Source organism: Heterocephalus glaber, unplaced genomic scaffold (assembly GCF_053883595.1).
Source record: "Heterocephalus glaber isolate CG9 unplaced genomic scaffold, H.glaber_assembly_v1.0 deba00001531, whole genome shotgun sequence".
Taxonomy (NCBI): domain Eukaryota; kingdom Metazoa; phylum Chordata; class Mammalia; order Rodentia; family Bathyergidae; genus Heterocephalus; species Heterocephalus glaber.
In genome coordinates this window covers 13,550,236-13,563,854 of record NW_028258329.1, presented here as the reverse complement: position 1 = coordinate 13,563,854, position 13,619 = coordinate 13,550,236, and the positions used below count along the sequence as shown (strand labels likewise).

Below are 13,619 nucleotides of genomic sequence, written 5' to 3'. Positions count from 1 at the left end.
CTCAGTAATTCACACAGGCTGGGATCAAACTTGTGATCCTCCTGCCTCAGCCTCCCAAAGTGCTAGGCTACGAGTACAGGCATGCACTCAGCTCTTCCTCATTTTTAAAATGAACAAATGGACAGGGATAGTCCACAATTCACTCAGGGTCCTGGGCATTGCCTGGCGTTAAGCTGGCACAGCCAGTGAGGACCAGACTCTTGGTGCCACCCTGCTGTTATTCTGTCCCATTGTCAAGGCCAAGGTAATTGTGGTTATTAACACATATTAACTGTACAAATGGAAAGTGAAAGTAGAAAGGGGAAATAGCCATGTCCTACATTTCCAAGGTAAACATAAACTTCCCCGTTCCGAGTAGACAATCGTGAGTGAGCTCAGAGACCTAGCTATAAAAATGCATATGAAAATGTTTGTAACGAAGGAAACTTGTCAACAACCCAAATAGCCAATAACATGGAATTAGTTAAATCCATTTTGGTCTATAATCCCAGTGGGATTCATGTTCCCTTTTCAAATCTTGGGGAAAAAATACAGACTTAGAAAGGGCACATGTCAGAGGGGAGAAAAAGGTGGTATAAGTGGCTGGGGATTTAGCTCAGTGGTTGCGCCGCCTGCCTCGCAAGTGCAAGGACCCAAGTTCGATCCCCGGTACCAAAAAAACCCAAAAAAGGTGGTATAGGATCTTTACTGAAATGTTTAAGGCACATGTAAATATGGAAAAATATATTTCCTAAATTTCTTTAAATTTTTGAATATATATCTTGCTTTTATAAGGTTAATTTCTTATATAATTGACATATGGGAAAAGAGAAAATTCACTCTTAAATCCATTAATAAGATAAAGTCCTCCTGGGGGACGGTGACACATGGCATAATGCCTGTCATCTCCCTTTGCTGTCTGTAGCAATGACCCGTGAGCATTCCAGCCACAGCTGCGGCAGAGCCTCAGGTCCTCTACCATTATCGATCTGTTTCTGTCGGTACCCACGTGGAAACTTAAATGTCATCTTGGTCTTATTTTTTTCCCCATGGAAGACAGAAATGCTGTAAATGAAGCAGATTCAACACTCATTCATATTAAAACATTGGTGCCATTATGGGAACCTCCAGCAGCTTGCAGAGCTCTCCCACCAGGTATCATGCTGGTTTTTCTCTTATCGCTGGAAGGGTAGAATATGCCCGTATCATCAGGTCCCTCTGTCTCCATGCTTGGATAGCTGGATAGGTGGATATATAATATCAGCCAGTTAGGAACCCTTCCATGTACACAGTCATTTAACATCTACTGAGCACCTATGGTATTCTAAGTCATCCAGGTAAGTGACATCAGCCTTGCCTTTGAGAGTCCTCCCAAGAACAGGCAGGGAAAATGGTAGCAAAATCCCCCGGTCTGTGGAGTCATGGAGGCCTCTGTGCCTCTAGAATACCATAGACGTTAAGGACCCAACATGGCAACTTAAAAACTCATCCTTCAGAACAATTTTGATAGGTTGCATTTTTTTCATTTTGTGCTATTACTGAAAGTTAATGAAAATTATAGGACAATGGAAGACAAAACTGGATATGACGAGGTATGTATTCTGTGTTACAATTAAGATCATCGTGTACTTCTCTAAAGCAATCGATATGTGCATCTGCCCCAGGTATAATCAGCCAGGGTTCTTCAATTTCTGCAACTGGGACCCAGAGCTAGAGGTAGTCAGTCTTGTATCATGGCCAACTGCACACGTGCATAGGCATAGGTACAGCTGAAACAAATTACATGAAAAATACCTTACTATGTGCGATACATTCTGGTATTTTCTATGCTATTCTAGTGCTCACTGTAAGAAAAAATTAGTCATGACCCACCATATTGATCTTATTGCTCATTATAGGTCACAAATCAGTTTGGAAACCCTGCTTTTAGAAGGATATGACAAAGTTTCACCTTATAATTAAAAGCGGCTTAGCAAAAACAAAACAAAACAAAAAACCCTGGAATTTGGCCCAACTTCATTTCTTGCGCCACCCAATAAGATTAACCACCATCAGTGTCAATGAAAGGCCAAACAATAAATCAGATTCCATGACACTGCCAACCTTCATTCTGGCCCCACATGGGTAATGGGGATACAATGGGGACATCACAGTTGAGGGTGATAAGATCCATGATGGAGCCAACACCAGGACAACAGGCACATGTGGGAAGACCACCTAAGTGCCTCAGGATGCAGGCAGTGAGTTTGGAAATGTGTGGTGATACCTACGCTAAGACCTAGAGAATGACCAAGAGTTATTACGGATGATCGGAAGGAGGGGGAGAGTGCTTTAAGCAGAGAGACTTACAAGGATAAATTCCTGGGCCTGAGCAAAGGCTGAGGAAGGTCTGATGGCTGCAGAAAGCAGTAAATTAGGGACTTGAGGAGAAAGGACTTCTGTCCTGCTGAATTTGACCTTTACATCTATGGCAAATGCAAGCAGTTGTTGGGTTTGCCAAGAGAATGAGAAGATCCACGTGTGTTCTAGAAAGGGTCCTGTCTGCCCAGTGCATGATAAGCCGCTGGGGTAATGGACCAGCTGGGGGTGGCTTGTGCTGTAATGGGGCTGCTGAGGTGGAGAGAGGGGGGTGGAGTTGAAGAATATAGATGAGGAGCCCCTCTGAGATTCACTTCCTGAATGGAAGTAGTCAGCCCTCTGTAGCTGCAGTTCCTCATCCCCAGATTCACCTTATTTTTTAAAATTGCATCGGTACCGAACACACTTTTCTTTCTATTGTTATGTAAACAATACCGTATAATGACTACGTCAGTAGCATTAACACTGTACTAGATGTCACAGGTAATCCAGACATGATTGAACATCTATAGGAGGAGGATGTAGGCTTTGTGCAAATACTGTGCCATTTACATAAGGCACTGGAGCAGCCACAGATTCTGGTGTCACTGGGGGTCCTGGAACCAATCCCGCTTGAATATCAAAGAACAGTTGTATGAGTACTGGGGTATCTGGGAGAGAACACCCAGATCCCAGGATCATGGGCTTGGATCACACAGTGAATGGGGGAATAATGAACTACTGAGACAAAGGAGATGAGCAGCAGGTTGAGAATAGCATATACAAGTGCTGTTCAATAGAACTTTGTGATGGAATGTTCTACAACTGTACCACACATGCCCTATAAGCACTTGAAACAAGGTTTATGTAAACTCAATTTATTTAATTTGTATCATTTTAAGTAGCCTAACCCAGACAGTACTACTGTATGGACCAGGCAGGAATTGGAGGTGGGAGACAGACCTTGATGCACCATCTGGATGGGTCAGGGCAAGAGGAAGTAGGGGATAGCAACTTGGCCAAGGAAAATGTATGGAAAGAGGGCCTGACCTAGAAGTGAATGCAACAATGGTAGAAAGAAGGTGGTAGAAAGGGCAGGGCCTACAGCAGCACTGATCAGCAGCCTGAGAGCTTCCCTGGTAGCCCTGGAGGAGAAGTAGGCACACGACTGGGAGTATCCATAGTAGGAGAGCAGGGCAAAGAAATTGAAGATGATTGTCCTGGTGAGGCTGAAGTAACTAAGCATGGTGCCTGGGTGGATGGGGAAGAGGAAGTAGAAAGGATAAAAAGATAAAGGAAGTATAAGAACTAATTGTAGCAAATATGGGAAAGAACTGGAAGCTATAGCCAAAGCTTTGATGTCTGGTGTTGAGATTGCAGGGCACTTTGGAGAGATGATAGATTCCCTAGGTGTGGCGTCACATGTCCATGGACAAGTCCATGTCATCCAGGACAGTGGCTGAGCTTGAATACTGGAGGTGGCCACTGAGCAGAAGAAGGCTCAGTAAATTCAAAAAGAACTGAACAATCTATCCATAGCAGAATTCCTGGTGTAATCAAGTTCCTCCTCTTTCATCCTATTGCAAGTGTCCTTGTGCTTTTCTCTCTGGGATTCAGGCCAACCGTGTGCTCCTGGGTCTGATCAGGAGTCTTGCTCCTGCAGCCCGGTGTGGTGGTGCAAACCTCCCAGTTACTTACTAGGGAGGCAGGAAAGCCCAAGTTCAAGGCCACCTTGATAAGACTGTCTGGGGGATATAGCTTAGCAGTAGAGCACATGCCTACCATATGTGAGGCTCTGGGTTTGATCTCCAGCACTGCAAAACGAAAAATGGGAGGAGACCGCACCTTGTTCTTGAGGTATACCAGATGCCACAGATATGTCAAGTTAAGTTAATGAAAAACAAACATTCGCTGAGATCCTTCCATCTCTCAGACACTGCCTGGATGCTCCAAAGAATGTGAAAATAGCGGGGGCCAGCATTCTGCCTTCAGGGCCTCCAGTAAGAGAAGCAGGTTTAGGGAAAAAAATAGGGTTAGATGTGTTAGAGGATGTTGAATTTCAAGGGAAAAGGTGTCACTCCGATGAATAGCTGTCACTGTAGAGCCAATGAGGGTTTTTAGATGGAAGTATAGATAGACATTCAGAATTCTGATTAGCGAGATCAGCCGGGAGCAAGGTGGTTTGGCAGGATGTAGGATGACTAATCAAAAACATGGAGGAGTGAAGATGCCCAGCTGAGCAGGGCGAAGCAGTGGGTCTGAAAGGCAAAGAGCACTGGGAGCCATGGGGTGAAGCCAATGCCATTGAACCACCGCCCCTCACCCTGGCTGACTAGAGGAAAGCAAAAGAGAAGCCACCAAGGCTCAGCTGGGGTTCTGTGCTTGAGCCCTGTGACTGGGCCTGCAGGAAAGCCTTGAATAGCTAACAGATGCAATTGGCAAGTGTCTGCAGACAGGGAGAGGAGAGGAGTGGGCTGGGTCTCTCTACAGAGTCCCCACCCACAGATGCCTGCTTAGTTTTCCAGAGAAACCTGCCAAACAAGAAGCACTGGGAAGGTCATGCTCAAGGTACATCTTCATATGCAGATGTCCTTCCTGAGCAGAAAGTCTGAAGGTTTTGCCTTGATTTGTGAATTACTCTACAGAAGCACATTTTAGAAACCCTGATATGGTTCATCAAAGCTCTGTTGAGCTCCCACTGTGCCCATAGTCTTGAATAGAAAGAATCTCAAAGGCAAGTATAGAAATGAACACATTCATCAGTACTTTGGGAGAAGAAAGCACAGAGTCCCAGACCCCAAGTGAGGTGGAAGGAAACAGGCGACAATGTCAGGATGCAGAGAACACCTCTTTCATTCACCTACACACTTAACTGTTTAATCAGCCAACATGTGTTGGTCACCAGGTCCGCACCAGGCACCTCCTAGCACCTCCTGATGTTCTGCATTACCCAAGATATGCTCCCCTTCTCGTGCTAATGTAATAGCACACATTGACATAGACCCCTCTGCAGCCAGGCACAACTGGGGATTTAAACCCAGTTCTGCCATCACTAATGGTGAACTGTTTAGAGCTTTCAGTGATAGCAAACAGCCAGCTGCAGCACACGTGCCATAGGTTCGCCATCACTGTCTAGGTGATCTTTGGCAGCCTATTTAAGCTCTGAGGTCTTTGTGACTTTAACAAGGGGCCCAGGAGTGAAATGAGAGCAGAGCAGCTCCTCCTGATTGCTCAGATTTAAGACAAATAAATGTCAGGTGTGCCCAGAAGATGCTTGCTGATATCAACAGGCCAATCTCTTTTCTGGCATCACCGAAGCAGAGAGACCCATTAATCTTTTCATGAGAATATACCTTTCACCCCTCTCTAGCTGGTGCTGGACAGAACAGTCATTCCACCAGCTTGAATAGGGGTTCCACGGTGAATTCAAATCTTGGCAGGTAGGCTGGAGAACAGTGGTCATCTTTGTAAATGGAAATGGAGCAGCCATTTTGTCCCATAAAGGAATATGGATTTATTTTTCTTACAAAAGCCTTTTAAATTTAGACCAGAGAATATAAATAGGCCCTGCCTTTTCAACCATGGGAGTGAATTAAATACCAGAGATTACAGGGCCCTGAGGTTTAATCTTTGTTAATAGACTTCAGGAAAACAGACAATTTCTTTAAACAGTGCAACAATTTTTTCACCGAAATGCATATATAGCGGTAATTGGAGCCAGAGTATAAGAAGAAGAGAGGTTTAATCATTTTAATATTCTTTGTAATAGCAGGGAGACCCATGCATTGGGTCTGCACAAATCCTTCTAACACAGTGTGGGCTCCCAGTGCCCTCCCTAATGGGGCTTTACTACTGTCTGCTTTGTCCACAAAATTCCCCTCCCAAGAGCCACACAAGAAAAGAACAAAGGGAGAAAGTTCACTTTGCAAATGCCAGGGAGGAGAGCATTCCTCCAAAACATACTATTTCTAAGGAAACACTACACCATCATGACCTCTCTTCTTCGGTAAGCAAGAGCATGACAGAGTGAGGATACTCAAAGCAAGAAGAAACACTAAAGTACATCTTATGCACTTGGCCTTCCTTCCAGAAGCCTCTGATTATCCTCCAAAGTGGACTCGCTTTTAAGACCTGGAGGACTCTTGCCAGTTGGCATTATTCACTAAATGTTGGCTTGAAGGGTTTCTTGCCACACAGAACTGCCCCTGTGGAGGTGAAGATTTCAAGGAAGACAGATTTTCACTTAGCAAAGGGGCTTGGGAACCAGATTGAGAGCTCTCCACAAATGACATCTCAGTTAATCCTTGCAGAAATTCTTCAGGAAAGTATGATTGTGCCCATTTTATGAACAATGAGACTGAGATTCAGGAAAGTTGTATAACTTACCCAGGGTTCAGAGTTTCCAGGGCACAGGGTTGGAATCAGAAGACAGTGTCAGTTGTCTCTGGTTGTAAAGTTCCCATTTCCTGATCACAAGCAACCCCCAGATGTAAGCTCCCTGGCTGCAAAAGGGGTGACAAGGACAAGTGACAACTCCTGTCTCTTCCTGCTGACAAGTATCTGCCCATATCGCCAGAGGCTCTCTGCCAGATACCCAGGGAGCTTGTTTACAAAATAAGGCTCCCAGCCTGCTTGTCAGCCCTGAAGAAGGGCTCCTGCTTCCCAAAGATCAGAACTCCTGCTTGCTTTGCTCCCTTCCTGCTTCAAAACCGGGCTTCTACAACCTTAGCAGAAAGGTAAATAAAATGTTTTCTGTAGCCCTGGAAATCCCCGATAAGAACTCTAAAATCTTCTCCAGTCAACAAACTTTGAATTAGAATGAAGCGGAATTATAAGGTTTGAGTTTTGATCTATCAAGCCTGGGACAAATAATATCCCCATTCCCAGTCTCTTTATATGTATAATAAAGGGAAGAATAGGCGACTGTGGAGAGAATTCTTAGTGCATGTAGAACACTATACAGTTCAGGGGTGGGGTGGGCTAATTGCCTAATTATTACATGGTTGTAAGGCACAAGCCTCCCACTGGCGACTTCTCTGGAGAACTAGCTTCTTGCAGGGACGGGTTGGGCTTTTATTTAGTCCCACTGAGTGATAAACATGTGATGATGAGTGGCTGGGTGTGAAAATTAGGAGCATGGGGCTCCCTTCCGTGACTAATCAGGTGAGTTCCAGAATAGCAGAGGCTTCTAATGAGAATCATCCAGTCAGATCCTCATCTTTCGTATTTCCAGCGCATCTAGAATTTAGAGCCTGCTAGATAGCTAGAGCTCTCCTTTGGGAAAGAATTGTAAGTCAATAAAACGGAGATGATGAATTTGGCAGAAAAGAAAGCCAATACTTTATCCAGAAATATAAAAGGAATCTCATAAAGATTATACTTCAGGTATTCACCTAGAGTTTATTCTAAAATGTCACCCTAAATCCCCTGGATAATGTGAATAAGTTAGCAAAAGACCTGGGCACATAGAAGGGTAAGGGCCCTGCAGAACACTTACATACCTTGTTTGTGTGGTATTTTCATTAACCTTGACCAAGCAGGTGGTAGTTAGCTCCATGTTGAAGAAACTGAGGCACTGATTGATCAATAGACTTATTCCAGAGTTTTGGTCTCCTTGAATAAAAAATTCTTTCATCCCCACCCCGAATTGCTTCTAAAATAACTATAGTACATGAAGGCTTTTTCTAGTTCTTCCCAAGGCTTTGCCTTCTGGTAGTGGAGCTTAACAATACACTGTGTGGAATTGACATGTTTCATATACAGTGGTCTATTGTAAAGGCAACTGAATGTTATAAAAATTCTCACTCGGGTGCAGGTACATAAGGAAGTACATTTGGGCATTTTAGAAGGATATTTTGCCTCCACCAAATGTCAGCAAATGGCTCCTTGATATTCTGAATTTTCCTTGATGTGCTTAAACTAAGATCTAATTTGCCAAACCTGCATATGCCCAGGAACTCACGCACGGAGGAGCAGGGAGTACCCAACTGTCAGTTCTTTCCCATGGCAGGGAGTCCACTAAAGTGTCCTCTATAGTCCTAGCTCCTCAGGGCTCAGTGCTGGGTCACTAGGACAGGGAATCCAGAAGGAAGAGGAAGAAAGAGCATTTGTGAACTAATCCCAACAAAATAAAGCTCAGCAAAATAGAAAGGTGAATGGATTTGCCTCATCCCATTGTGCCTCAGGGACAAGCCAGATTAGTCCCATATATCCACAGGATTTTTCTGTAATTTACACTGGCTCCGCTTTTTTCTTTACCTAGATGGAGTATTAGTTTCTATTATGCAGTTGCCATGGCAGTTCCTCCACTTGGCTCTTTTTCCACGAAATGAAGAAAGGCATTGGTTAGGAAGCAGGAAGAACACACACACAGTCTCAGGAAAGGCCTCCAACTCCTGAGCAGCCTCAGGACCACAGGGAATATTGCACAAGAGTTTCCATTCTGCAAGGCCTGAACCAGAAAGAGGGAGCAGCTTGTACGGGATTTTGAGCTTAGAGTTTATTTATGAAATCAGGCTGCTTGGGAAGTTTAATGAGGTTTGCACCTAGAAGTCATGGGGGGGTGGTTCTCTTAGGGGTAACAAATGATGGCGTTGGAGAATTCTAAGGAGGAATGCTGAGGCACCTGACCTAGGAGCCAGGGTTCTCTCAGCTCCTTTAAAACTGAGAGGATGATGCAGACCCACTGGGTGCATTCCAGGGCTCAGTGAACAAAGGAAGCACTGTGCCTTCCTCCAGCACCTCACCACCCCGGCCACAGAGCAGCTGCAGTGCAGGTCTTCTGGGCGTGATGGACAGACTTGAGGGGTCTACAATCCCAAAGAACATGCATTTGCTTTGATTTTGTGAGTAGATGCAGTTTTCTGGACTAAGCTTCTACATCTCAACAAATTCTCAGGGGCACCTACCTTAATAAAAAGTCAAACTAGACAATCCGAGCCTGGCCCTGAGAGTGGTACAGTAGCCATGGGGTCTCAAGAGTTGTTCTTACCTGGTTGCCACAACATGTCTCACTTCTGAGCTCTCTCACTGAAGGTGACCAACAACATAGTCTGGTGTCTGGGGGAAACATCATTTTTCTGGAATCAAAAATTGGTATTAATGGACTAATCCATTTTTTTCCCGTAGTACACATAAGAATTTCTCCCACCCCTTAGCAGCCAGAATCACGTAGGAGTGTTTTATAGATGACTGAGCTGCAATCCAAACACTCGGGTTTTGTTGGTCTGGGATGATTCTAACATGCAGTGGGACTAGTAACCCTTGCAGAGAAACACAGAGCAACGTGGAACTGAATTAATGATGGGGAACAGCTCTCACCTCCTATTTCTGCTGATAAGGTATAGGTGTCTGAAATGCTCTGTTGTGAAGGTCTTAAATCTGGTTCCCAGCTCAGGATAGAAAGTATTCTCATCCCGTGTAATTTTTAGGGGAAGGGAAGTTGCCATTGTGTACGCACATGTGTCTCCTTTGAAACACTGTGTGTCCAGATACACACAGTATAATGTCCCTTCTGATCCCTCCATCCAGAAATGCACACACCCCTGAGTGCCCAGGCCAGAGAACAATGCAGAGTGCACGGTGCCTTCTCAGACTTTACATTTGATAACAGCAGCCAGCACTTAGTATTCACTGTACACGGGGCACAGTACATGCCATACTAAATACCTTTCATGAATTAATTGTCTTTATGGTGCTCCATAAAAGCTGCATTATTTATATCATCATTTTGTGTAAGGAGAAAGAGGCACAGAGGGCTTGTAATTGTCTAGGCAGAGCTGGGATTTGAACTCACGCCATTTGGCTCTGCATACTGAGTGATAGAGCCACCAGGTCTAACGTTCCTTCCCAGTGGTCCCATAAAGAGAGAAGATTCGCACAGCCAAGAACAGGGGAGCCAGCCTCTGCCTAGAACCCGCCACCAGAGCCATGAACAGTCTTTTCCTTTCTCCTCTCTCACAGGCTTCATTCCCCCACCCCTCATCTTCGGGGCCGGCATCGACTCCACCTGTCTCTTCTGGAGCACATTCTGTGGGGAGCAGGGGGCCTGCGCCCTCTATGACAACGTGGTCTACAGATACCTGTACGTCAGTATCGCCATCGCACTCAAGTCCTTCGCCTTCATTCTCTACACCACCACGTGGCAGTGCCTGAGGAAGAACTATAAACGCTACATCAAAAACCACGAGGGTGGGCTGAGCACCAGTGAGTTCTTTGCCTCTACTTTGACCCTAGACAATCTGGGGAGGGACCCTGTCCCCGCACACCAGACACATAGGACAAAATTTATCTACAACCTGGAAGACCATGAGTGGTGTGAAAACATGGAATCCGTTTTATAGTGACACAAGGAGGGCTGAACTCTGTCCTAGTCATCAAAGGGTCATTTTCTTAAAAAAAAAAAAAAAGAAAAGGAAAAAAAAGGTTTCCCCAAAACATTCAACATACAGACATACATGTGTCCGCGCGCACACATACACACAAACACACACACACACACACACACACACGCAGCTTTTTTCCTTTTGCTCAAAATCAGAGCCAGGCAGGATTCAGAATAAGGAAAGAATGGGATCATCCTGGAGGGCGCTCGCACTGCTGGGGCTCAGAGTTGGCTTTGAAAGCACCTCATGGTCTTTGGGATGCTGACCGCTGCAAGCAACAGGCACTGCCAAATTCAGGGCCCAGTGATGGCCAACTTGGTGGATGGACGTTTCTGGATACATACACACACACACACACACACACGAAACAGAAATATTACAGGAAACAAAAGTCTACTAAAAACACACAAGGTCGAGTTGAAAACATTGCCAGATTCAGCACTAGTGATACACCCCCGTGCCACCCTCTCCCTCCATGCCTGGGTGGGGAGGCACATAAGTCGGAGGGGTGGATGCCCTGCTCCTCTACCTTTCGCAATATGGGTCACCGTGTAGACAACTCACCCAGTCTGCATGTGGTTCCAGGCCCTAGAGTTCTCTCAGTGATGCTAATGGGTGATCCGAGCTGGAGTCTGTAATCAGTACCCGTCACCAGCACCATTTCCATGTTCAAGACTGAAGGCCCAAGGGGGAGCTGGGCAGGGGGCAGCACCTTCCCCTGGGAGCACCTCATAGTGGCAAAGGCCATCTCCCCCAGCCCCACAGAGTGACCTCAGGAAGCTGTGGACCTCGCCTGGCTATGACTGACCTGCTCAGAGCCGGTGAGCCCCAAGTCCAAGTCATTTGCTTACATTTGCCAAACATTTTGCCATTTTTTCAAAATACAATGCATATGAACTTCAAACTGTTGTATGTATAATCCTCTAATTCCTATTTTTAACTACTACTAAAATCTGTGTTAACCCTTCAGTCACTAACACAGTTCTATAGACCGGATTTATTATGCTGGTTGCTTTTACTTTTCTCTTTTTTAATGCACCAAAAATATAATGTGATCCAAGGGATGCAATTAATCTATTGTAATTTTTATCATTTTATCCTCATTTGGATATTCTGCAATAATAGTATTCAATGTGTTACAAGAAGAAAGAAATGCTTCACAAAGAATGTGTATATGCACCCTGCCTTTAAAAGAACCACATTTGAAACAACGGGGGATAATGTGATGAATTGCAAATTTACCTTCTGGCTCTATTCCCCATGATTCAGTGATCACTGTCATGGGAAGCCCTTTTATATTCATGCTTTGCATTCCAGGAAGCGTTCTTTTCTGCCTGTGGAGGAGATGCCTTAGATGTGGGTTTGTGTGCATGGGTGCAATGCTTCTGGGGACAAGAGAGAGAGAAAGTGCAGTTCCCTAGTACAAGCTGTTGAGCAGGCTGTGATAATGAATAGACCCACAAGCTTCAAGGAGCAATCACATGTCCAGTGCATGAAAATATCAATAATGGTTCCAGGGTCAACCTTGAACTAAGAGGGCTTTGTGTGTGTTTTGAAAGTGGCTGAATCTCAGAATGACCCTGTCGTTATTTGGGACAAAAATCCCATGTTGAAGCACCACACTAAACCTCTTTGGCTATGTCCATAAGATGACAGAGAGTAGGTGAGTGTATACACACACACACACACACACACACACACAGGGCCCCGTTCACTTACACTTTGCCCTCCTTTGTTGACCTTCCTTGATACCACATGCCTGGTTGTGGGAAAGACCACAAAGTTTCGTTGGTTGGTTTGCTTTTCACTGCAGTTTGCCCAGAGGGTAACAAAAGAATCAAAGAAGAAAAGGGTGAAAGAGTGGTGGTGTGCCGAGTTTTTAACAAGCACTGTGAATGGGAAGATCTGAGTGACAGCCCATAAATAGAGAAAGCATCGAGCAGGGGTGACCAGAAGAGAGTTCAGTGAAGGGCCAAGAGTGATCAGGCAGACCTTCCATCTGCCAGTGTTAGCTGTTCCTGTTCATGACCATGGAGAGCTCCATCAGTACCTTAACTAGTAAAAGAGGAGGACAGTTCTCTAATCAGTCCAGAAAATATGGGGACTTTGTCACTCCTAAGGCTTTGGTCATATTCTAAACAGGTTTTGATTTGGCTTTATTTTGAAAATATACGAAGAGTAAATTACCGCCCTCTTCTGTACCATTGTGTATGTCTCCAAACTCAGTGCACACACAGAGACCCTAAGACCTATGTTTGTTTCTTGGCACTATTTGCTTTTATTTAAAAAAGATTTTTTATCTCTTTGCATCTTGGATTTTTTGCCCTTAAATTTTAAGAAAAGATGTTAGGAAAACAACCCTAGAGGGTCCATTTTATCAACAATTGAATATAAAGTTAAAATCCCCTACAGCAAGATTGTTTTTGTGTGCATTATGTCACCTTTTAAATTTTTAATTTCTCTCATATATTACAGATCGGGGAGCTCAGTGTAGTTTTTATTTACCTTGTGCTGTAAAGAACTGTTGTACTTCCATGACTCCACCCAGCCCCTTGGTCATCCCTTTGGTTTGAGTGGTGTTTTGAGTGAAAAGGTATCCTGGTAAGATCTCCCTAAGGTTTAACAGAATGCAAAAATGTAAGGAATGGAATAAACCTAGAAAGTGAATACTAGAGTTCTCTCCCTCTTCCTCCACTGCTTCACCATCTTGGTAGAACCAGCCTCAGGATGGATGAAAACATCTCTGCATAACTCCTAGACAGGGACCAAGGGAGTTGGCTGGATTTCTTCTACCAAAATTACGTTCCCCATATGAAGTGAACACATTGGTAACAGCATCTCTACAGGGGACAGGATTTTCTGTCTCCTTCAGTTGAGGCTGTGCACTGTAGGAAGACCTATAACTTTCTCCTCTTTTCC

At 44.6% G+C, this 13,619-nt stretch overlaps 1 protein-coding gene and 1 long non-coding RNA gene across 8 annotated transcripts in view; one reads left to right on the top strand and one right to left on the bottom strand.

Annotated features, from left to right (window-relative positions):
• Slco3a1 (solute carrier organic anion transporter family member 3A1) overlaps positions 1 to 13,619 on the top strand; it is a 318,089-nt gene that overhangs the window by 298,612 nt on the left and 5,858 nt on the right. For 2 of the 4 annotated variants that reach the window (XM_004852723.3, XM_087188354.1), the window contains exon 10: positions 10,279 to 10,521. In XM_004852723.3, coding sequence (XP_004852780.1) covers positions 10,279 to 10,521 — 243 coding nt within the window. Of the gene's footprint in view, positions 1 to 10,278; positions 13,373 to 13,619 lie in introns of those variants that run through there. The other 2 variants (XM_004852722.3, XM_087188355.1) reach the window with 1 other exon arrangement.
• LOC110350735 (uncharacterized) overlaps positions 464 to 13,619 on the bottom strand; it is a 39,753-nt gene continuing 26,597 nt past the window's right edge. For 2 of the 4 annotated variants that reach the window (XR_002397525.2, XR_002397526.2), the window contains 3 exons: positions 9,308 to 9,395; positions 6,703 to 6,818; positions 464 to 1,217 (listed from right to left, as the gene is read on the bottom strand). This is a non-coding gene — a long non-coding RNA (uncharacterized LOC110350735). The remainder of the gene's footprint in view (positions 1,218 to 6,702; positions 6,819 to 9,307; positions 9,396 to 13,619) is intronic. The other 2 variants (XR_002397524.2, XR_002397523.2) reach the window with 1 other exon arrangement.